This window comes from Ascidiella aspersa, chromosome 1 (assembly GCF_963924565.1).
Source record: "Ascidiella aspersa chromosome 1, kaAscAspe10.2, whole genome shotgun sequence".
Taxonomy (NCBI): domain Eukaryota; kingdom Metazoa; phylum Chordata; class Ascidiacea; order Phlebobranchia; family Ascidiidae; genus Ascidiella; species Ascidiella aspersa.
In genome coordinates this window covers 36,135,115-36,158,049 of record NC_139447.1, presented here as the reverse complement: position 1 = coordinate 36,158,049, position 22,935 = coordinate 36,135,115, and the positions used below count along the sequence as shown (strand labels likewise).

The 22,935-nt window shown below is 38.0% G+C and overlaps 3 protein-coding genes and 1 non-coding gene across 4 annotated transcripts in view; 2 read left to right on the top strand and 2 right to left on the bottom strand.

Moving 5' to 3' along the window:
- Positions 1–9,704, top strand: part of LOC146170296 (E3 ubiquitin-protein ligase UBR4-like) — a 107,308-nt gene extending 97,604 nt beyond the window's left edge. The window contains exons 95-107 of the mRNA XM_083388159.1: positions 236–372; positions 1,125–1,298; positions 2,007–2,154; positions 3,104–3,193; positions 3,507–3,605; positions 4,044–4,148; positions 4,788–4,916; positions 5,830–5,960; positions 6,644–6,838; positions 7,516–7,671; positions 7,958–8,120; positions 8,681–8,782; positions 9,297–9,704. Coding sequence (XP_083244285.1) covers positions 236–372; positions 1,125–1,298; positions 2,007–2,154; positions 3,104–3,193; positions 3,507–3,605; positions 4,044–4,148; positions 4,788–4,916; positions 5,830–5,960; positions 6,644–6,838; positions 7,516–7,671; positions 7,958–8,120; positions 8,681–8,782; positions 9,297–9,416 — 1,749 coding nt within the window. The 3' untranslated portion in view covers positions 9,417–9,704. The remainder of the gene's footprint in view (positions 1–235; positions 373–1,124; positions 1,299–2,006; positions 2,155–3,103; positions 3,194–3,506; positions 3,606–4,043; positions 4,149–4,787; positions 4,917–5,829; positions 5,961–6,643; positions 6,839–7,515; positions 7,672–7,957; positions 8,121–8,680; positions 8,783–9,296) is intronic.
- Positions 2,754–2,828, top strand: Trnaa-ggc (transfer RNA alanine (anticodon GGC)). Its single transcript has one exon. It is a non-coding gene; the product is annotated as a tRNA-Ala (tRNA).
- A 1,835-nt stretch (positions 9,705–11,539) lies between the features above and the next one.
- On the bottom strand, positions 11,540–13,736 carry LOC146170295 (putative MFS-type transporter C09D4.1). The gene is made up of 2 exons (XM_083388148.1): positions 13,511–13,736; positions 11,540–12,693 (listed from the first exon to the last, which is right to left on the bottom strand). The coding sequence occupies exons 1-2, from the start codon at positions 13,734–13,736 to the stop codon at positions 11,540–11,542; spliced, it is 1,380 nt and encodes a 459-aa protein (XP_083244274.1).
- A 1,978-nt stretch (positions 13,737–15,714) lies between these two features.
- On the bottom strand, positions 15,715–17,670 carry LOC146170294 (choline/ethanolamine transporter flvcr2a-like). Its single transcript, XM_083388137.1, has 2 exons — positions 17,445–17,670; positions 15,715–16,892 (listed from the first exon to the last, which is right to left on the bottom strand). Exons 1-2 carry the CDS (start codon positions 17,668–17,670, stop codon positions 15,715–15,717), a joined length of 1,404 nt encoding a protein of 467 aa, XP_083244263.1.
- Between the last annotated feature and the right edge of the window lie 5,265 nt (positions 17,671–22,935).

Sequence of the window (22,935 nt, the reverse complement as noted above, 5' to 3'; positions counted from 1 at the left end):
AAGCACTATAGAACGATTTTAGAGGGCTGTAGGGGCACAGTTCGTGGTTATTTTGAAAATTTACCCCCAAAATCTTTAAAATATTTAATATATGTTTTTGGAATAAAAATATCGATGAACATGTATATTTATAAATTTAGCTTCTTATTTTGCTTCAAAAGTGGCAACATCTGTTTTTGAAAATCAGTTTAATTTTACAGTAAAGTTGACTCGTCATTATTCTTTTGACCTCCAGATCGACAGCGAGTTCGTTCAAGGTCACACGAACATCTTGCAAGGAATTCTCCGGATAATTCCCTTCCTCTCATTCGGCGACCCGGACTTAATGCAGCTGCTCATCGACCACTTCATATCGACCCTGGACTTTGAAAAGTAAACACAAACTGTTCCTGTAATGTTAATTGTACACTTTATCGTTCATGTTCAGGAGCACATTTCAAACATGAAAATTTACACAATTGAACTAGCGGTGGATCTTGCTGCTTCTACTGCTAATTTTTTATTATATATATGTTTTTTTCAATTATGCGTTTAGCAAATAGCACACGGCGACCCCCCAAACAACTTCTTGTGACCCTCTTAGGATCGCGTCCCCCAGGTTGAAAACCACTGCTTTAAATTAACCGTAGGTTGAATGTTTGCCGAGTAATTCACAATTAAACAGGCCAAGGTGCACGAAAACAAGTAAAAAACAACCAAGGTTGAGGGAATTACGTTTTGCAAACAGGCCCTAAATATTTCTAACCTGTTTTTAAATGTTATTTTTGAGTAAAGATCCCTAACATTGTCGTCAATGCCTTTCGAAAAAACTTCTAAAAAAAAAACTCTAAAAAACTTCCTAAACAACTGACAACGACAACACCATAGTTTATATTGCAAACCGAAAATTGCCATACCTGTTTGAAAAATTCTGTCGATGTTAAAGCGGCTGATCTGATTATTCTTATCTAACATTCCTTATGCGTAACTTACTGCATAAACCGCCAAGAGCCACACAGTCCCAACTTACCACAATTCTCACAAACATACACTAGATTTATTGTAAATCTTACACAGTAAAAATACCAGACACATTATTATTAAAGGATTAATAAAAAAAATCCAAACAGTTTTCGTGTGCCCAGATACGACGAGAGCCACTCGGACGACGAGACGATTTACATGAACTGCTTCTGCGACATCGTGGCAGGGATCCACACAAACGACAGTGGTGACAAGCTCAAGGACCTCATGGTGAAGAACGAGATCGTACAGAACGCCGTCGCCTATCTCATCCGCTACGTACCGGAAGACAAGAAGTGAGTCGCCGCCATTTTGTGTGACGTCACCGAAAATGTGTTTTTTTATTAAAGGGCGAAACTTTCAGGAAAAATAGTACCTCGCTTGTTCCGGTCAACTTATGCAATTAATTAAGGATTTTTAAGCAAAGTAGTTATTTGGGGCAAGAAAATTACTTGCACACTCTATCACAGTTTTTGATAATTTGATGTAAAGATAAATAAGTTTCAAACTGATTTTAGTTTATATTGGTTGTCATACGCTCACTAATGGCACGAAATATTGTTTTGTTTAAACTCTTTAAGCGTGAAAACCTTTCTCCAAATCCTAATGTTTTTTCTCCTTCATGTGAAGCGTCAAACCGTTAAACTGATTTACCCGTATTTATCCATTTTACTTATATGGCCTTTTTACATTAAAAAATATTTTTCTTTTATACCTTTAAACTATTTGAACATTAGCATAAGTTTTTCCTAGTAACCAAAATTACCTCTCAAAAAATACATTTTGAAGATGATGCGATTTGGGTACACTATGCAGTATGCACGGATCTGTAATGTAAGACGTTACGATACGAACTTGTATCACATTAACTGTAGATGAACAATTTCGTTTCGAAACCTCTTTTACCTTTTTATAGTATCAAGATGATGTCGATCTACTCGACCTTTTTGGCTTTGTAATTTATTATCATGATACGAATTCCAACGATACTTCCTGTCTTTAAGCTTCGAAAGCGACGATTGGAAGGCAGTAACTGCTCGTCCGAGTCTCCCATTCTGTCTTCGCATCCTCACCGGGCTTTGTAGCAAGCATAAGAGCTCACAGCAGCTGGTTGGACTACAAGCAGTGCAAGCCCTTCATCGCCTCGAACAGGTTTCTATCGTTGTTAACACCATTTAAGGTCGTTTGTACTTGTGTAAAATTTTATATTGACCTATTTACTTCGTTATTTTAACGATGATAAAATTGCGTAACATATACAGTGAACTCCATTAAATCGTAGTGTAGTTAAGGGCCACCATTTTTTGAGTAGCGAAGGGTCAAAAAATGGTTTAAAGTTTGTTTTTGTTGATATCAACTCTTTCAACTAATATTGAGTCTGTTTAATGTTTGTACTCAAGTCAAGTTAATCCCGATTCATTTTTATCTTTATTAAATTATCATATATCATTGTAAAATTTTCCTGCTTCCATGTTAAAATTCGAAAATTGTCAATCGCTAGATTTAGCGACAGTAAAGAAGCAAAAGCAGCCTTTAAACGTCGCCAGTTGCTCACTAAATACAATTTATTTCATTACTAATTTCATATATTAGCAGCTTTAATTTTGCGGTTATTTTTCTTGAAAATCAACCTTATTAACTAAGTGCCTTTGAAGACAAGTTTTTGATCTCGACTTCCTATTATTATTCATAACAATAATTATATCTTTGTGAAACGAAATTTATCAATTTTTCTTAATTTGACCTTCTGAGCCTGCATAGCTCAGTTGGTAGAGCGACGGTCCCGGCTTGACCGGAGGTCGTGAGTTCGAACCTCACTGCAGGCTAGTTGTTTTTCTAGTATGCTCTGCTTGCATCATTGATCGACAGATTTGGTGAGTCTGTAATGGCTTTCAGTGTACTATTGATATGTAAGCCGTAGTCGTTGGTCAAAAAGCAGCTTCAGAAGGGCTAGATTTCAGTTGTAAACACACATATGTGTGTTCATGTTTAATTTGACCTTTAAGGTTCGAAAATCGTTGAGTGCCAGATTTAGCCGCAATAAGCAAGCCAGGGCAGCGTGTAAACATCGCCAGTCGCTTACTTCTGCTTTTGTTTCCAGATATCGAGTCAGGAAAGCATCGGACCTCACGCCGAGAATGTTCTAGAAGCTCTCCAGGAACACCCGGACGTCGCCAAGCAAATAAAGGAGGCAAGTGACTTTTTACCGCTGCCTGAGATAAATCTGCAAGTTTACTTAAAATTACAGTTTAAAAATTGAAGAAAGGGATGATTTTAAAATAGGAGTTAAATTCAAAACAACACATTTGGTTCCTTTTCCTTGGACGTTTTAAGGCTTTGACTTTTTGGACCAAAAATGAAATATTTCCTAATTGTATTTATTTAATAACGTCACTTTATGACGTCATGACGTCAGCTGGTCCATGCGAATCAAAATCGTTTTTAACGGTCAACGTTAAAAAGTTTAAGAAACCTGTTTCATATATGTTTCTTGGAACGTTCAGGTTCGTCGTCAAACGAGAGAAGAGAAAAAGAAGAAGGCGATGGCGATACGTCAGAAGCAACTCGGTTCTCTCGGAATGAAGACAAACGACAAGGGGCAGGTAAACAACTTCTCGTTGGGATTTTTTTTTATGTCGATTTTAACAACAATTTACTCATAAAACACAAAACAACAGCAACACGCCATCGACCATATATTTTGTTTTCAACGAAATAAGTTGCAAGCCCTTGAGAAACAATAATTTTGTGATAAAGTTGAGTTGATGGTCTCTATACTCTAGAGAAAAAAAAAAGAAAATACTTGAGAAAATGAATACGCTTAAGTGTTTTAAGTCAAGTATTCGTCTTTAATCTATGTTGTAGTTTTCATTGGTTGTTCATTTTGTGTGATTCAATCTTTGAAAACGTCAACCTAACACTTGAACAAGCCTGAAAATTATAGCAGGAATCTTAAAGAAACACAATTTTTCCATTTTTCGTTCACTATGGCGCTTCTCAAATTGACCAACGGTTAACATCATATTTTCTTGCCTTTTCAGATGATCACCAATTCGGCGATTCTGCAGCAAATATCCGATCTTGTCGAGGAAACTGGACTGACCTGTATCATTTGCAGGGAGGGATACAAGTTTGAACCAAAAAAGGTATTGCTACAGTCTGGTTTGTAATTATTAAATGATTTTTAAACACGTGGCCGTTGACTTGACTGTAGTGTGTATGTGTAGTCTATGCCATGCCGAAAGGCACCCCTTCATTGTAATTAAATCGTAGTTTGATATTTTTAGCACGGAGAAATTGTAATGTAATTGAAACATTTAAGGGAGTAATTGTAATTGCAATTGCAATTGAACTTAATTAATGTTTTTTTATCCAAATTTAGCTCCAGCTATTGATATACTAGAAACTATGCTTAGCGGACAAAAGCACCACAGGGCCGTTATATTAATATAGTCGTGCTGAAATCGAGGTTTCAGCTCATGTTGTGCTTTGAAAAATCAAAATCTACTTAACTCCAAAAAACTTTATTTATTAACATTAGTTTTGTTCAAGCCTATTAAGCAAGTGATACCACTTACAGTAGGTTGGTAATGGCTCATAACCTGGGGCGCTATATTTTTACAAACTAGAAAAGGGTGACGACAGAAAAAAACACTTTATAATTATAACACGTGATTAGGCCAATTGTGGCTTAAAAATCTCGGAAGTAACATTGTAGGCTCTGGCCATAAAAAACAGTTACAAAGCATAAAGAAGAACCTTGTCTGAAACTGTTTTTTTTTCAGGTGCTTGGCGTGTACACCTACACACGTCGTTGTCCACTGGAAGAATTTGAAGCGAAATCCAGAAAGAGCCAGGGTTATTCAACCGTGTCCCACTTCAACGTGGTTCATTACGAGTGCCACACTTCTGCTGTAAGTCGGTTTCTGGTTTTCTTAGCACAATACAATTTTCGCGCTCGTGTTTTTCCGTTTCTACTTAACTATAGAAAGTTTAATCAAATATTACAAATCTATGCTTTTTAAGCACATAAGTGTCGTAATGACCTAAGTTAATGACTTAATTTTAATAGTTTAACGTATTATTTTTGTGTCAATGACTTGACTGGGAGTCTGTAGTTAACTTGAATGGGACTTGGACTTGACTAGGGTTTGATTTGGAGGGTGGCGTTACATGCAGCTTGTCTTAGTTCGTGTTAGTTTTGGTTATTTTTATTTTACATTTTTATTACTTTAAATGTATATTATATAAATATATATATTTAAACTTTAATCGTCGGCATTATGTGTTCTGTTGGTCAAAAAACATTCCAAGCTTAGCAATCCCGGTGTCACCGGAGGGCGTGAGTTCGAACCTCACCGCAAAAAAAATTCGGATCAGCCTGACTAATTTCGGTAAGCCTCTTCGAAGGCATCTTGTGTACTATATATGGATGTCGTTATCGTTGGCAAGCACGATTCTAGAGAATGGCTTAAACAGAATTCGCATTGTATATATCAGTACTTTTGAACTTGAACCTTCTTCGGTTCGCGGCCCACTTTTAATGCAAGTTTTATTATGCGACCCAAAATGAGATATGACCAAATTGTTTAGCAATAATTTAAAATGTAACTTTTTGAAAATAAGATTAACAGTTACATAAAACCTGCTTTACCACTGGCCTACGTACTGAAGTAGTTAATCATAATGCAATAATTTCCCGATCTAATACAAAACGTTAACATTTAGAAATGCTTCGCGGTCCCCTGGTTGGGAAGCACTGGTGTACATTATGTATGCTTATGTATGCTTCTTCACTATACATTGGGTGTGTTTCTCGCTGTTTAGGTTCGTACAGCAAGAGGTAGGGAAGAATGGGATTCTGCTCTTCTCCAAAACACCAACACAAAATGCAACGGACTCTTGCCACTGTGGGGCGCCCAAGTACCAGAAGCCGCCTTCGCCTCTTGTCTTGCCAGGTGCGTTCTTACTAACTGTGAATAAAAAAATAACTTGCGCCAACGAAAACCATTGTTTTTCGAATAATTTAAAGACATTTTGCCAACTTGGATACTGCACAGGCTTGCCAAAAAAATTGTTTAATCTTTAAAACTCTGTGAATTTATTTTATGTGCAGCTTTCAAGTAAGTGAGGTTAAAAAATATTTTTTTAACTATTTTTCTTTGTATTTACCGTGGCATGTATACTGTTTTGTTGTCGAACTATAATAGACAAAACGTCGACCGATCAAACTTCAGGTATTTGAAAAGCTGTATTTTTTTTAAATGGTTTGAATAAATTTGCGGCAAAATAAAACGAACATCGAACAAAGAAAATGCTGACTTAAATCATAAGCCGCGTGATATAGCAAGTAGCAGTATATAATAACAGTAAAAAGGCCCGTTTACACTACAACTGCACTGAGTTGAACAAAGCGTAATTTGCATTTAAATTCTATTGTGGCGAGCGTTTCACGCTTTGCTAAACTCAAGCCCCGTGCAGCAGCTGCAGCTAGCTTAAGTTACGCTTTGCTAAACTCAAGCCCCGTGCAGCTATCCAAAAACGTTACGTTTTGGAGCGATTTTTACGCCCAGCTCAGCGCTGCTGTAGTGTAAACAGGCCTTATATGATAGTGTGAAATGATACCTATGTCCATCCACAGACACAACACCTACATCCAGGAGGCGACAGGACAGCGTGAACCGGGATTCCACAGCACAGTCCACGACCTCAAGCTGCTGGTGCTTCGCTTTGCTGGCGAGCGATCGTTCAGCGAGGAAACTGGAGGTGGCGGTCGTCAGTCCAACATCAACCTTATGCCCTATCTCATCCACACCGGGTTATACGTCATTAACTCGTGAGTGTTTTCTACTGATGTCTGTCGCTCTTGTTGCTTGGCGCTGCTAATCCCCTTAGAAGATTCGGATTTAGTTTATTTTCATCTCAAATTTCGTGTTAATTATAAAGCGTTTAGGTTTTTTAATCCTCTGATTTTTTCGTTTAACTTCTTTTCCCCTAGATCATGCTTTATTTATTTTTTTTTGCATTTATTTTACCCTATTTGTGTTTTACACCTAGATTGAAATTTCAACATAGCGGTAAAAGTGTAATGAGTGTTTTTTTGTATGCTTTTCCGCTTGCTTTGCGCAGCTGATCCCATTAGAAAATTCGGATTTAGTTTATTTTTCATCCTGAATTTCGTTCAAATTATTAAGCGGTGCTAGATTTCCGATCCTGCGATATTTTTCTTTTAAATTTGTCGTTTAACTCTTTTTTCTCTAGATTACGCTTTAATTATATTTAAATTTATTTTCCCTTATAATTGTATTTTGCCCGTATATTGAATTTTAAACACAACGATAAAAGTGTAATGAATGACCCTATTTAATGACAAATCTAACCTGATAACCACAATCTCCCGAATAATATACGACCAAAATATGATAGCCAACAGTTTTCATACTACGTAGAATTCTGAACTAAGTCGCCAAACATCACGCAACAGTCTTAACCGCCCACCCCTTGTGTACACAGGACGAGGAGTCAGGCGCGCGAGGAGCGTTCCATCGCTGACTTCCTGGCCTCAACAACAGAGAAGTGGGTCGAGTCAAGTTACGAGGTGGACGGGCCGCTTTATATGACCGCCATAATGCCCTTCCTGTTTGGTGGCACAAAATGGAAAGAAGCCAGGTGAGGGGGCGGGGTTATGGGTTGGGTTTCCTGAGGGGTTTGCAAGAATCGTGGCCAAGTTCATAAAACGTTTTCCACTACCATAACAAAATGGCGAATGCATAAATCTGTCGAATCCAAAATTAAGCCAAAGTGGGATTAAATTTTAAACTTAACGAAAATTTATAAAGACAAGTATATTTTAAACGTTTCTTATCTCATTATAATAATTACGTTAAATAAGGTGAATGTAAAATTCTACATACCGTATTTATTAATATTTCCACTAAACGATCTGTTTCTACAGACTCACCATCCTGAAACGCCTCCTGGTGGTAGCTCAGTGCCGCAAGACGTCACCGAACATGACGTCAAAGCTGGTGGACCGTGACGTCAAGGAATACGCGACGTACAAGCCATACTTGCTGTTCTGGGCGCTTATAGAGCTCATCATCACTACGCTGTTCAAGGTCGGTTTCAAGACGGAACTTTTTTTAATTGAGCTGTATTAAAGCTTCTTTAAGATCAAATGCCATTTACCTGACTAAAGTGTGTTTATTTATTCTTCAATGTATACATAGACACGAGTAAATGCTATTCGATGAGTCCTAACCAATTCCAGAAGCTATATTATTTTTGTTAATGATCAACTTTGAATTATCATACCAGTCTTATATTGTTTCTTGCCTTTTTGCCACATACGTATATTTATCAGCATACAAACTCGATATACTGCTTTCATTAGATTTAGAGGTTCTCTATATTTTTGAGAAACTAATAATTTGATGTTGGATAGTTTCTTTAAATATTATAAGCCGCCCTTGGTTTAAGTGAAACATATTGATAACCCCGGTTGTCGTGCCCAAAAGTATATTTTCTTTCCTATAGAGCGAGCGAAAAAATAGCACCATTACAGAAAGAGAACCCCTTGTTGTCAACTGAAACATGGCACTTTTTGTCTTGCAAACAAAAACTGAACGCGTGAAGCTAGAAACCAGCTGTTTCAACTTGTGTTATTATGTCATTGCAGAACGCATGCGACGAGGGTGGGTGTACGTCACTGGCCAACTACATACGTAACAATGACACGCAGTTGCTTGACGGAGGCGAGAAGATGTTGGCCATGTTCCAGGTATGACGTCACTCGAAAATGTGTCCGCTTCTTAAAAAATGAAAATCACAAAAACATAAAATTGAAGCTCCTACTATATCAGTAAGAAATCTATTGTTAACACCCTAGAACAGGGGTTCTTATACTTGGGTCCTTAAACCCCCTTTGCGGTACTTAAACTAGTTTTTAGGGGTCCATGAAAGCCCAATTAAAATATTAGTGTATTATTTAGGAAGTAAAAAATTTTAATTGAAAATAAAACGTTTTAGCACTGGATGTATCTAGACTCCATTTCACTATCACATTTTTTAGACCGAAATCAGCATATTTCTAAGTGACGTCAATTTATGACGTCGTTTTTAAAAATTTCTAAATTTCAGTGGTCCGCGGAGAAAAGTTTTAGAATCCCTGATCTAGAAAGAGTTTTGCCTCATTAATGTAAAACAAAAAAGTGTTAAAAAAACAGGTTTCAATTGAGTCTTGTTACAAAAAAGTTAAAAATTCTGATTTAAAACTTAACCTGTCACTTCCGTAGGACGAAATCCTCGTCTGCGAATCTCTGGGCGAATTTTGTGACGTCATGGGCTTGCTGGAGGAAATGGACGGTGACGTAAGTGCCTACGTCAAAAAGGTGTTCGACTCCCTTCCTACCTAACCACATCAAAGTAATTCAACAGTTCCGGTTCAGAGTCCTTCTGTTCTGTGTTTGTGTGTGTGTTTAATCTTGTCTAGTTCACCATGTATAACGGCTTTTTGTGTTTGATTCTGATAAACAGACAAAAGAAATTGTAACTGCTTCTAAAAAAATCCCTGTATCCAACCTTGTATCCTAAATGCTGCTGCCCCAAATTTGGTGTTGGTTGTTCAATTGTTCACTCTTGCTTGGTGTACTGTGTAAAACTAAAAAATCTGGACATCAATTTGGCTAAATAAATGCTTTGCTTCTGAACAGGTGTTTGTGTGGTTATGTTCAGAATAGGACAATCTTGACGAAAACTGTATTTAATGAGATAAAATGGCTAGGGGCCTTCTGCATTCTATTTCCATTTTATTAGTATCAGAATACTGCTACATCGTAATAATCTGAATATACTGTATATATTTGTTTAGTTTTGTAACGTCATCCGGTCCAAAATCAAGGTACTATGATCGAAATGTGTAGTTAAAATTGGTTCGCAAGGTTGTTTAGCAACAATAGTTTGCTTAATCTATAAAAAGTTTTACTACCTTCGATTGTAAACAAGGTTTTTTGATAAGATGAGATTTCCAAGGAAACAATGTTGTTCGTAAACCGTGAGTAAATCACATTTTATACCAAATTGTTAGCTGATCGGCATGGATACTCTTGTACCGGACCGATAAAATGAGAGCCGACATACCTAAACCTAGACTTGGCTGTTAAGCTATGTAAATCAGCCATAGTAGAGAAAAAAGTACTATTTGTTATACCAAAGTCAACCTAATAAAGAAATATAGTTAAAAGTTAGTTGGAAATGTTTTTTAACTGAAAAGAATCGCACCGAAAGAATGTGGTGCAAAATCTGTTTTTGTGTTCATGTATTCGTTAGACGTGTGCATCTAGGCTAGCTTTGTACTTTTAAAAAATGTAAACAATTCACTAAAATATTGTAAAGTTATTAAAAGCATTGAAATGGATTGTCAGTATTCCGTTACCTGTATAGATTAGATTCCAGGAAACTTGCAACATTTTGAGTTTATTATAGAAAGCGCTTTCCACGTTGTTCGTAGTAATCAAGTGATTAAAGACACTTCCAGCCTCCAATCACCTGACCGTGACTAATTAAATCGCTTCTGCTTAAGTTGCTAACCTTTTTAGGACGGGCCGTTTGCTGGCAGTTTAGGTTTCTTCAACTCCAATCTGTATGTTTATGTTCTGTTTGTTTTTAAGCAAAAGCAAGTTTTAATTGTTTCTCTCCGATTAAAGCTAGCGTATTATTCTTAAAACAAGGACTAAGCGAAGTAAAGACTGTACACAAGTTAAAATAGTGAAATTAATATGCTATGTTGGGTTCGTGGGGATAACACAACTCTCGACGTAAACAAGTGCCAGTAATAAGGTAAGGTGTAAATTTCGGTTGTCACATACTCCAGTGAAACAGCTGATTGTTTTGTTTGTCAATTAAACTGAGTTCGTTTGCTGTGTGCGACATTATCTACTCTACTGCAATGGTTCTCAACCTGGGTGCCGCGGCGCTCTACAGGGTGCCATTTTTTTACCCCTCAAGGTTGCCGAGAGATATTTCAAATTCTTACAATTTTTTGTGTACAATAAATGTTAAAACATTAAAGTTTTTTTTCAACCTTGTTGCACAGTTGATGCGCTCTTTAATTTCGTTTATTGTAACGTTACAGTTAACCACTCAGCAAAAATACGAGCAAGAATACCTTAAACTATTTATAATTTCTGTAGGGTGCGGCAAGCCAAAAAGGTTGCGAAACAATGATCCACTGGAATCGCATGATTCTTTTTTGGCGAAATGTCCGACTCTTACTGGTTCGCCATTCAAATTTTGCTTTGGTAAGTTTTTTTTTTTGCAAGGATTTATTCTAACGTAGCGCGATTATTTAATTGTTTGGTCGAATAGTAAAAACTGAGTTTCAGCTGGAAACCCAAAATAACGGGTAAAGTCAACTTTTTGCTGAAAGCTTTTAGTTAAGCTGAAAGCGTTAGCTCAAAACGTTGTAGCCTATGTACTAAGGCGAATAGACAGTACACACGCTAAATTCCTTATAAATATGCCGAATCGTTGTCGTTTTCTAATTTAATAGGCGAGTTTTTTCCGGTGTTGCATTATCGCATAAAGTTTCAGGCAACTCCGCCGCGTCCAATCGTTTGTTTTTCGTGTCGTACAGGCAGCAAAGAATCAAAGCCAGCAAAATGTTGGAGCTCTGAAACGCCAACACTGCCACGCTGCCTGAAGCATGGAAAATAACACGGCCCACTTCCCCATAGAAAATGGTAACAGGATTCACAAAGCCGACAAGCCATATTCCCACGACCGTCTCGTCGATTGGGTAAGTCTGCTGAGTTGCTATTTCATAGGCTGTGATCATTACAAGCTGCGTCCCCAAGCCTAACAAAAAGTTTGAAATGCAAATCGAAATGTAGCTTTCATAGTAAGTGGCTACAACGATACCAGTAGATGATAGAAACGCTACACCTGAACCAAGTATTGACAACACTTTGTAGCGCTTGTATACGTTCACAACCTTGCCGCTAACCAAAGACCCCAGAACGCTTCCGGCGCAGTATATGGCCATGACGTAGGCACCCATGACGTCATGCTGGACGATAAATGGTTTAAGGATCTGTGACATCATCGTATATTCAATGATAGGGGTGTGCAATACAATGCCAACTACTAAAACAGCTAGAATGTACGTCCTGTTGGTCATGATAAGCTTAGTTTGTTTCAAAAAACCTCCCGAACCAATCAGATTTCCACTTTGTTTATCCACTTTAAGGCTTTGAGGTAGGCTTGGTGGTTTGGGCGGTCGGTCTGTTACGAAAATCACAAAAAAGATTGTGATAACTAGCGGAATGGCTGTGAAGCAAATGTAGATTTTCCGAAGTGTGCCGTTGTCTTTATCGAGTATTTCGCTGATGTTCGACGAATTTGAAAAGCTCAAGTACAAGGCGTTGGTGGGAATCAAAAGACCAAGAGAAGCGCCGAGAAACATTCCCAATGTGTTGATAGAAATTGCGGTTCCCACTTCATTCTCGGGAAACCAGAGAACTGCGAAACTCGGTGGAATGGCCAGAAGCACTTGACCCATGAAACCGTTGATAACTTGACCGAGAACAACCACTGGAAAACATGTTCTAGCGATTGTAGACAGTGTAAGGCAGAAGTATCCCAGCGTTGAAGAAGCGGCGCTGAAGATTGCGAAGTTTCTGAATCCAAGGTATCCTACAACAGACGGGGAATCAATTTTTTTTTAATTTTGCAAAGGAACCTGTAGGGCTCGAGTTTGATTAAACTTATATTGTTAATCAATAGAAGGGCGTATTGACGCTTTCTTTTAGACTCCAAACTTAGATTACGTGACTCGCGGGCCAACCACAATATAAGGAAGTTTCTAGAATTGTATTAATTAATAAACGAACACCCAGTTAAAAAGAAACTGCCAAAATTCCGAATCGTCAAAATCAAGCGATTTTGGTTGCACATCTGGTGTTTGGGATTGAACTAACTAAACAAAACTAGAACTTAAAATTGGTTTATTTAGAAGTGAAGTTAAAGATATATTGCATTTCTATGAGAGCGTCATTAGTAGATTTTAGTGTTGTAAAACAGTCATTTTTAAATGACTTAAGCCGAGTCAAGTCTTTTGTAAAACAACTAAAGTCTAAGTCAAGTCTTTTTAAACAAAGAACGTGTCAATTATTTAGAGCAAGTTAATTTCAAGTCGTTCTTGTCAAACCAAATTAAACGATAAACTAATAAAATTAGTAAATTCGTTTCATGATTATAAGCAATAAGCCAACCAAAAAACAACAAAAACGTGTTTTATGTGCAAAAATAAGACGAATAACCCATTTTTAAATACAAAATCCTAATGAAAACACTTAATTTCAACTCAAGTCATTTGTTCGAAAGACTTTAAGTCGAACCAAGTAATTTTGCCAAAAATACTTAAGTCAACACTGGTAGATTCATACTGAAACATGTAGGCCTAGCGAGTTTTCGATTTTGTACTTATAGTTAGACTTTAACAGCACACTACCTTTGTAAGCCATCCAAGCGAAAGGTACAGTAGACACTAGCGGACCAGCCGTTATTGCAATGGTTATCCAGTCGACTTGCGAGTAGCTGACGTTGAAAAACGCCACGTAAAAGTTGCTGATTTGACCGAAGCTGGTAAAAGCCCAGCCCCCTAAAACTTGCAAAACCGCGAAAACAGCCAAAAACACCCATCTTTTCTTGTACAGCTGAGTTTCGTTGTCTTCCATATCAATTTTTAACCTTTTTTTCAACACAGTGAAGCCTACTCAATACGCCAACGTTAAAACAATGCTAAATCTTCAACTTCAATAGTTTAGCGATGTTCAGTCCAGTATGGCAACACCCAATAGTAGACGTATAACTGCACAGCCGCCTAAATCCAATGCACATCGCCGTTGTAATTGTGCCGTAATCGCCTTCCGACGCGACGAGTGCTTACGAAGGCCAATTCACACCGCGGCAAAACATTATGGAGAGAAGCGATTTTTTTGCGGCTCTTCTGAGTTCAGATCGAGTAGGATTCAATCCTACTTCGTCGGGCGTCGTTTACCGGAAGCTTGTTGTTGGAGAAAATTGTTGATTAATAGTTTTTCAACCGTAAACGCTAAAAATCTCCATATTGATGATCACCAAGCACAATATCATTGGGTTTTTTATCTACAGATCTTGTGATCGGCGTCCGAATCTTAGATTTTCGATAAAAGCGTGACTTAAAATTCTATACATTTTAGTGTTTTCAAAAAAAGTCGTATAAAACAGTTTACAGACCTTTCGAGTAGCATTTTGTTTTTGTAAAAGTATGATAGATTTTTACCTGATAAACTAGGTAGATTCAGTTATTTTGAAATCGATTCATGCCGTACTGCTGTTGTCAGCTGGCCCTTTATAACATAATAACCAATGACTTATTTTTGTAACTTAGCATCAATTGTTTAGCTGTTTTATTTTTCACGTATGCCGACAAAATAGTAAACGCCATCTGGTTAAAGTATGCCAAATAAGGGGCCGTTTTGAAATTACAAAAATGCTGTGTGGATCCTGATAAATAGTTTAAGACAGCGGTTCTCAACCAGTGGGCCATGGAAACGTTTAAGATGGGCCACAGATCAATTTAAAAAAGCTAGATTTATTGAAGAATTTAGTTTCATTTCTGTCACTATACCCAATTTTACAGGAATAATGGCTTGGGGAGGAATTGAGTAGGAATGTAAATAAAATGCAAATTTATTGTTATATGCTTCGCTATATTTTGTTCTAAAACTTTTTATAGTTTGTCTATTCATAAAATTTTTTGGGACACATAATTTTTGTACAACGAAAATGGGCCACGAAAGGAAAAGGTTGAGAACCACTGGTTTAAGATATTGTCGGTACGCAATATTGGCATTCTGCGGTGGTTGTTGTGAAACTTTTCTTCTGCTAGCTAAACGATAATTCATTCTTTTAAGCAAACCATCCAGTGAGCGGTAGTGGAATTTGTGAGGTAAACTACATCCACTCCGAGTCCTACTAATTGGACGTCAGGTGAAACGAATTCAGGAACTGTGTGGTCATTTCTGTTTTTATTTATATATCACAAACCCATACTTGTGGGGTCGGTCACTATAACTTACCAAACTCAACAAAATATCCCTATAAACAGTTTCAATAAATGGTTATATTGCTTCATACCATTATTTTTTAATTTGGAAATATTATTTTTATTAATTTAAAGGTTAAAACACAGAACGAAACAAGTTGTTTCACCAATGATTTTTAACCTAGTAATAACGTTGAAGAATTTGGTATTTTTTTAAAGTTAATTATGTTTTTATTATTTTTGGACAAAACACACGATATGTAATTGTTTATAAACAGAAAAAAATCCCATACCTATAACATTTGTAGATAAAGTAGAATAAATGGCAAAAACAACGGTGTTACACATCAGCCCACTTAAGCTGTGACGTATTTTGTACGTGGAATGTTTGGTTACTGTTAAAATATAATAACGTATAGGCGACTTATTTAGTTGAGATTTGTTACTCTTCATCCTGGGTATTTCGTATACTGGGTATTTCGACGTTTAAAGGGATAAAGTTTATATACTGTTGAGTAAAAATGTTTATAATCTGATAAAAGTCCAACGTTTACCATCGCGGAAATTTGTACACGACGTCCTTCTGTTATAAAAATACTGGGATGTGCAAAGTAAAAAATTATCTTTTAATGCGTTGGCGAACTTGTGCTAAGTTCAAGTAAACTAGTCCGTTCTAAGTCTCGGGTATCGTTAGAAGGATCGTTCAGTTTGGCAACATTCAGTCTCTTGTTGTCTGTGTCGTATAGACAGCACAGAACAAAGCCAAGCAGAAGACTGACGCTCTGGAATATCAGCACAGCCACGCCGCCCCATGCATTGAAAATAACACGTCCCACTTCACCATAGAATACGGTCACAGGGAAGGAAAAAGCGGCGAAATAAATGCTAACAAACGTCTCGTCGATTGGGTAAGTTTGCTGGGTGGATATCTCCAACGCCGCCACAAGTACGGTGGGCTCGGATAGTCCCAACACAAAGTTTGTGAGACAAATCCAGACGTAGCTTTTACAGTAAACGGCCACTACCAAGGCGACAGACGCTAGAAACGAAACGCCAGATCCGACAACAGAAATCACTCCATAGCGTTTGTAAACGTTCACCACTTTCCCGCTAGCCAAAGCACCGATGACGCCCCCGGTGCAAAGTATGGTCATGACGTAGGCACCCATGACGTCATGATTGCTGACGAAAGGTTGGATGATCTGCGCCATCATCGTGAACTCGATGACGGGCGTGGTGTACAGGATGCCGGTTCCTATAGAGGCGAGGACATAAGTCTTGTTGGTCATGATGAGCTTGGTTTGTTCCCAAAACCCTCCGGAAGCAGCTTTCTTCTTTTCTCCGTTGTTTAATTTCAGGCTTTGGGCTATGGTTGGTGGTTTAGGGGGTCGGTCGGTTGCGAAGAATACGAAAATCAAGCTGATCGCCAGAGATACGGCCGTGAAGCAAGCGTACATTATTCGCAGCGTGTTATTGTCTCGAGCTACCTTTTTGTCGTTACTCGTCAAGTTCGAAAACTTCAAGTCCAGGACGTTTGCGGGAACTAGAAGACCCAGGATTGTTCCCAGAGAACCGCCCACCATATTGGCCGAAATAGCAGTTCCAACTTCTTTCTCGGGGAACCAGTGCACTGCGAAAACTGGCGTGATGACCGACGACACCTGACCCGCAAAACTGCTAACGACTTGACTAAGAACGGCCAACGAAAAACAGGTCCTTGCGATTGTGGACAGCGCCAGGCAGAAGTACCCGAGGGTCGTAGTGACAGCGCTGAAAAACGCCAAGTTTCTGAACCCAAGATAACCTGAAACAGGGAAAAGTAGGAGGGTAATTGCTACGGTGGGTTAGCGTTGAGGTATTTGGCCTATGTACTTATATTTACTGTGGCAAAAAGATAAAATAGCTAAGACAGCCCCAGTATTATTATACTTGTCCTAAACTTCGCATATGGCTTAAAATCTGCTCGCGATAGGCCTAAGACCTTCGCGTACAATAGGTACGTGTTTCACAGATTGAGAACCAGTGCATTATGTTCTTTACAAGCCGGGCTGATTCTCAGTCTTTTACTTTTGCAAAAAATCTTGACGCTTTTCAAATTAATACGCGCCCTTACACGTCTAACAATGATGAAGAGACAATTCTTATGTTATCTGCTTCAACATGTTTTACCGCAATTTATGTTGAGGTGCTATCTGAAGGGTTTCAATTTTAGCTAAACTTGACATTCGTATACCGAAAAAGTGCTATTTACCGAGATGTCACGAAATATCAAATCATTGTAAAACTTGTTGTCGAACCCCAGTTTGAAAAAACCCTGCTTCAAGGCATAAATGGATAAACTCTCAAGCCGTTTTACCTTTGCAAGCCAGCCACGCAAAAGGTACAGTGGAAAAGACAGGTCCAACCGAACTTCCGATTGTCATCCAATCTACTTGCGAGTAGCTGACGTGGAAATAGCGGGCGTAGAAGTTGCTGATTTGTCCGAAACAGGACGAGCCCCAGCCGATCAGCAACTGCATGGCAATTAGGGCGGTTAGAAAAGCCCATCTTCGCTTGTACAGTTGCGTTTGGTAGCCTTCCATTACCTTCGTCTTTAAGGCTGCACTAAGCTAACATAAAAAGCCCTAATTTAGTTTACCCTTAACTCTTTTAACGAATAACTAAAAAAGAGTAATTAAAAAAAAGTAAAGATTAATACAATAAAGCCCTAATTTGGTTTACCCTTAACCAGTGTTGTAAACAAGTCATTTTGAAACGACTTAAGTACTAGTCAAGTCATTCGTAAATTAACTTAAGAACAAGTCAAATATTTTCGAATAAATAACAAAGTCCCAGGCCAAGTCATTGGTTGCCCAAAATACTTAAGTTAGTCAAGTCATTTGAATACAGTGACTTAAGTGCAGTTTAGTCATTGACTTAAGTCATTACAACACTGCCCTTAACTCTAACCTTTGACGATAACTAATAACGAGTTTTTGTGCCGTGAAACCTCACAAACGTCTATTACCAATGCAGATTCCCTTGATTAGTTGATAGCTTGTCTAAGGAAGAAAAAGCTTCTAATTCCATCGCGAATATCCGACTTTTTGCAGATCAAGTTTCACTTGCAAAGACTTGCAGCGTCGCTATCTTATAGCTGTTCGTCAAGTAAGCGCGCAAGACTGTCGCACCGTTTCCGGTAAAGAAAACTTATGAGAAAGCCTGGGTCTATCGCAGGAGCGCCAGCAGAAAATTTTCCAGGGGGGGGCAATCAGGGGCATATCCAGAAAATCAAAAAGGGGATCCTGAATTTTTAACTTAGGGAATTCCCCTATTTTCCGTCTGACGTTAATGAATAATGACGTTAAAAAACAGCGACGGTATGACGTCATAGAATGGTGATTGGAAGACGTCATAAAAAAATTAATCACAAACAGCCAAATAACGTCCAGCAAAAGCGAACATTTAGACGCAAAGCGAACACGTGCTTTATCGACAATCCTGCCAGGCGCCAGCTGCGAAACCGCTTAGTGTGCAATCGTTAACTTCAGTCGAAAAAATAAACCAAGACCGTGAAATATGTGTAAAAAATTAAGATAGAATTATACAGGATTCGACTATCAGCAGCGCAGTTTACTAAATTCCATGAACGAAACTAGCGCTAAATTACAAGCACGCATTTCGCAACCCGCAATACTAAACAAAGAACGTTTTTTCCCGGGCGTTATTATGCCACGATTAGCGCAACATCTGCGCCGAGCTGTGTGCCAAGTCACCTAAATTACAAGCTGCGTTTGAGGAAAAATAAGTTGTGTCAGTTGCACACTTAACACGTGGTCTTAGAATATGCTTAAAGAGCATAATTGCGCGTTAACTATCATTACATAAAAAAAGGCTTTAAAACGCGCACGACAGTCACCATTATACCTCATTTTAAGAATCTGCTTCAGTTAAACAAATGTCAATGTTACACCAACATCGGATATTAGCGAGGAACATTAAATGCGCCTAGTCGATCTGCAGTGTTCGAGTCTCAAATTGGTTTCTCAACCGTTTGATAGTTAACACAAACTGATAGTTAACACTTCTAGGTATCGAAGTATAATCGAAAATAGCGGTCACAGTATTGTGTTCGTGACAGTTCGTTGTATTTCTAATGACCCCTATAAGTGGATTTCCGAATATTCATCTTATTTTAGTTACGTAAGTTACGTAAGTTACATGGGTAAAAATGCAGGGCTGTACAGTAAATGGGTGAAATGCAGGCTGTAGAGCCGTACCCAGATTAGGGACTCGACAAAATCGCACATTTGGCCGAACTCGGGTTGTTTTTCACCGACTCCGCAGTCTTGGTTGCCAGTGCAAAACCAAATATAGAAAAAAAAAATAATATTCATAAAATGCCACACTGCATACAAAAGGTTTCCGACTCCTGACCTAAGCGAATAACGAAAACTATCCGGCGTTTACGGTAGACTAAGGGTGTCCAACTCAAACATGCCGGCGTGCCACTTTTTATCCTATAACTTCTTCCCGTGCCAAAGTTTAGTAATACAATTCTTTCTAATAATAAAAGCGTTTTATTACAAATAATAAAAGCGTGTAGTTAGCAGTGCGCATTACTGCATCTAAATGTCCGTCGGTGAGCTGACTTTTGCTTTTTGTTTCTTCACACCAAACTTAATAGCTAGGTGAATGCTAGCCTCCACTACAATATAATGTTATGGTATTAGAAGTAATTGTTAGTTGTCGTGCCGCGATTGTTTTATATTGTGAATAAACAATAGCAATTTACTGTATAAAAAATTAGGTATTTTTTTTACAATTGGCTGAATAGCAAATTAGGTAATTTAGGGGGGCTTGCGTGCCATTTTTATTTGGTCGCGTGCCGCTTGTTGGACACCCCTGCGGGCCTGCGGTAGACCAAACAAAATACGAAAAACGGTGATTTGCGCTAGATTTTGGTTTCGCGTTAGCTTAAGACGCGTAACTCAATTTCTTGTAAAGCACGCCTCTTCTAGCATTTTGTTAAACTGTGACTGGTTAACATCAAAATTACACATGTTAAAAAAAAACTGAAGAAAAATTCATAATTTTGCGATTTGCGAACTTTGAGGCTACTTGACATTCCAGGTCTGGGAGAAAAATTAAAACGCATTTTGAAGGGCCACGACATCTCTACAGCTTTTAAACCAGCCAGAAAAATTGGAAACATTTTACCTTCAACTAAAGATCCAGTCAAACCAGAAAAACGTCAAGGGGCTGTTTATGAGATTCCCTGTGGTGGTTGTTCAGCAACATACATAGGGGAAACTAAACGTTCCTTTTATACCAGGAAACTCGAACACATGCGTGATGTCCGCCACGAAAAGGCATCCCGGTCAGCTCTGGCAGAGCGTGCGGTTGAACTCCGACACGGAATTGATTGGGATAACTGTAAAATTCTAGACTGGGAACCGCACTATTACAAAAGACGGTTCATTGAATCATTCCGGATTGATAAATCTCCTAACACCATGAATAAAAAGGATTCATGGTATCCGGCAATCTACTCGTCGTTGTAGCTATACGCAATGGCTGATAAACGCCCGTTGTCCGACGGCGCAGTTCTGCACCGGATGACTCCGGCGCGTCACAGCTTATCGCATACTTCAGCGACGTCTAGAATTATTAATTTTAATCTACGTTTTTCCAATTTTTACTTCTCAGTATATAAGATGGCTAACGCACTCTCGTTTTAACTATTAACCCTGATGAGGTCAGCTGGTATCTGCTGCCGAAACGTCGGTTTATACTTCGTTTACACCAGAAGAGCGATTTATATTTATCGATATGTTGCCTGGTGGAGCTAACTCTATTTTTGAGGCTACTTGTTTAATATAGTTTCTCGAATTTTTGGGCCAATATTTGCTACTTGATACGGCCTATTGGGACTGTGTTTAGTCAGAACAGTATGATATAGTTGAAGAAGATCCACCTTCTCCACAAACTGTGTTTTGTCAAATTTAACAACAAAACAACGAAAATCGAAAAGGAGGGTCATGAATTTTCAACTTGAGGAATTCCCCTATTTTTCGTCTGACGTTAATGAATAATGACGTCATAAAACAGTGACAGTATGACGTTATAGAATGGTGATTGCAAGACCTCATAAAAAAAACTAATCAGAAACAGCCAAATGCCTCCAGCAAAAGCGACCACGTGCGTTGTTAACAATCCTGTCAGGCGCCACCTGCGAAAGGGAAATAAGTTGTGTCCATTGTACAGCAGGTGGTCTTAGAGTATGCTTAAAGAGCATAATTTTGCGTTAACTATCATTTATTTAAAATGGAGGCTTTGAAACGCGCACGACAGTCACCATTATACCTCCTTTCAAGAATCTGCTCAGGTTAAACAAATGTCAATGTTACACCAACATCGGATATTAGCGCAGAGACCGAACATCGAGGAACATACTGCGTATAACTCGACGTTTTTTAGCGAGAAATACACACTTGCTAATCAGTCAACCTAAACCAGCGGTTCTCAACCAGTGGGCCATAAGAACATTTGAGGTGGGCCACAGACCAATTTAAAAAGCTAGATTTAGTTTCATTTGTGTCATTATATTTAATTTTACAGGAATAATGGCTTTGGGAAGAATTAAAAAGGAATGTAAATTTATTGTTCAGCCACAAGTATCTCACTAATACAAGGTTGAATAAATAATCTTTTTTGAAATAGGTTCTGCTGTATTTTGTTCTAAACCTGTTTTAAAGCTTTTTCTTTTATAAAAATTCTATTGGGTCACAGAAATTTTTTGCAACGTAAATGGGCCACGAAAGAAAAAAGATTGAGAACCACTGACCTAAACAAATAACGAAAGAGAAAAACTATCCAGCGTTTACGGTCGACCAAACTAAAGAAGAAAAACGGCGTTTTGCGCTCGCATTAGATAAAGACGCGTGACCCAATTCATTAAAAAGCACGCCGCTTCGAACAGTTTGGTAAACCATGACAAAAACGACCAAAAAACGATAATATAACTTACAAAAAGGGAGTTAAGAACTCCCGCCCCCCCTGGATACGCCACTGGGGGCAATGGATATTGTATAATATTTTTAACCTTCATAAGTAATACATATTAAACTTACAAATTATACTAATAATCGCATTTTGAAATTCCAGGGGGGGGGGGGCAAGTGCCCCCTTGCCCCCCTTGCCCCCCAAGTTCAAACCACAGAAAAAATAAGTTGTTTCACCAAAAACAACGCCCAGTCAAAAAAAAAATATCCCTATAAACAGTTTTAATAAATGGTTATATTGTGTCATACCATTTTTTAATTTGGAAATATTATTTTTATTAATAAAAAGGTCAAACCACAGAAAAAATAAGTTGTTTCACCAAGGATGTTTCTTTTTACCTGGTGATAACATTGAAGACATTGCTATTTTTTTTAAATAAAGTTAATTTGTTTTTGTTTTATTTTTAGACAAAACACACGATAAGAAAGTGTTTATAGAACAGAAAAATCCGATACCTATACGTACCATTTGTAGATACAGTGGAGTAAATGACAAACGTAAAACCATACAGTGTTACACATCAGCGTACTTTAGCTGTGACGTATTTTATACGTGGAATTTCTATGTTTTATTAAAATATAATGACGTATAGGCTATTATTTATTTCAGATTGGTTACTCTTCACCCATATACTGGGTATTTCGACATTTAAAGGTCTGAAGTTTATATTCTGTTGAGTAAAAATGTTTATAATCTGATAATAGTCCAACGTTTACCATCAGGGGAATTTGTACACGACGTCCTTCTGTTATAAAAATACTGGGATGTGCAAAGTAAAAAATGTTTTATTCATTTTTTTTCTA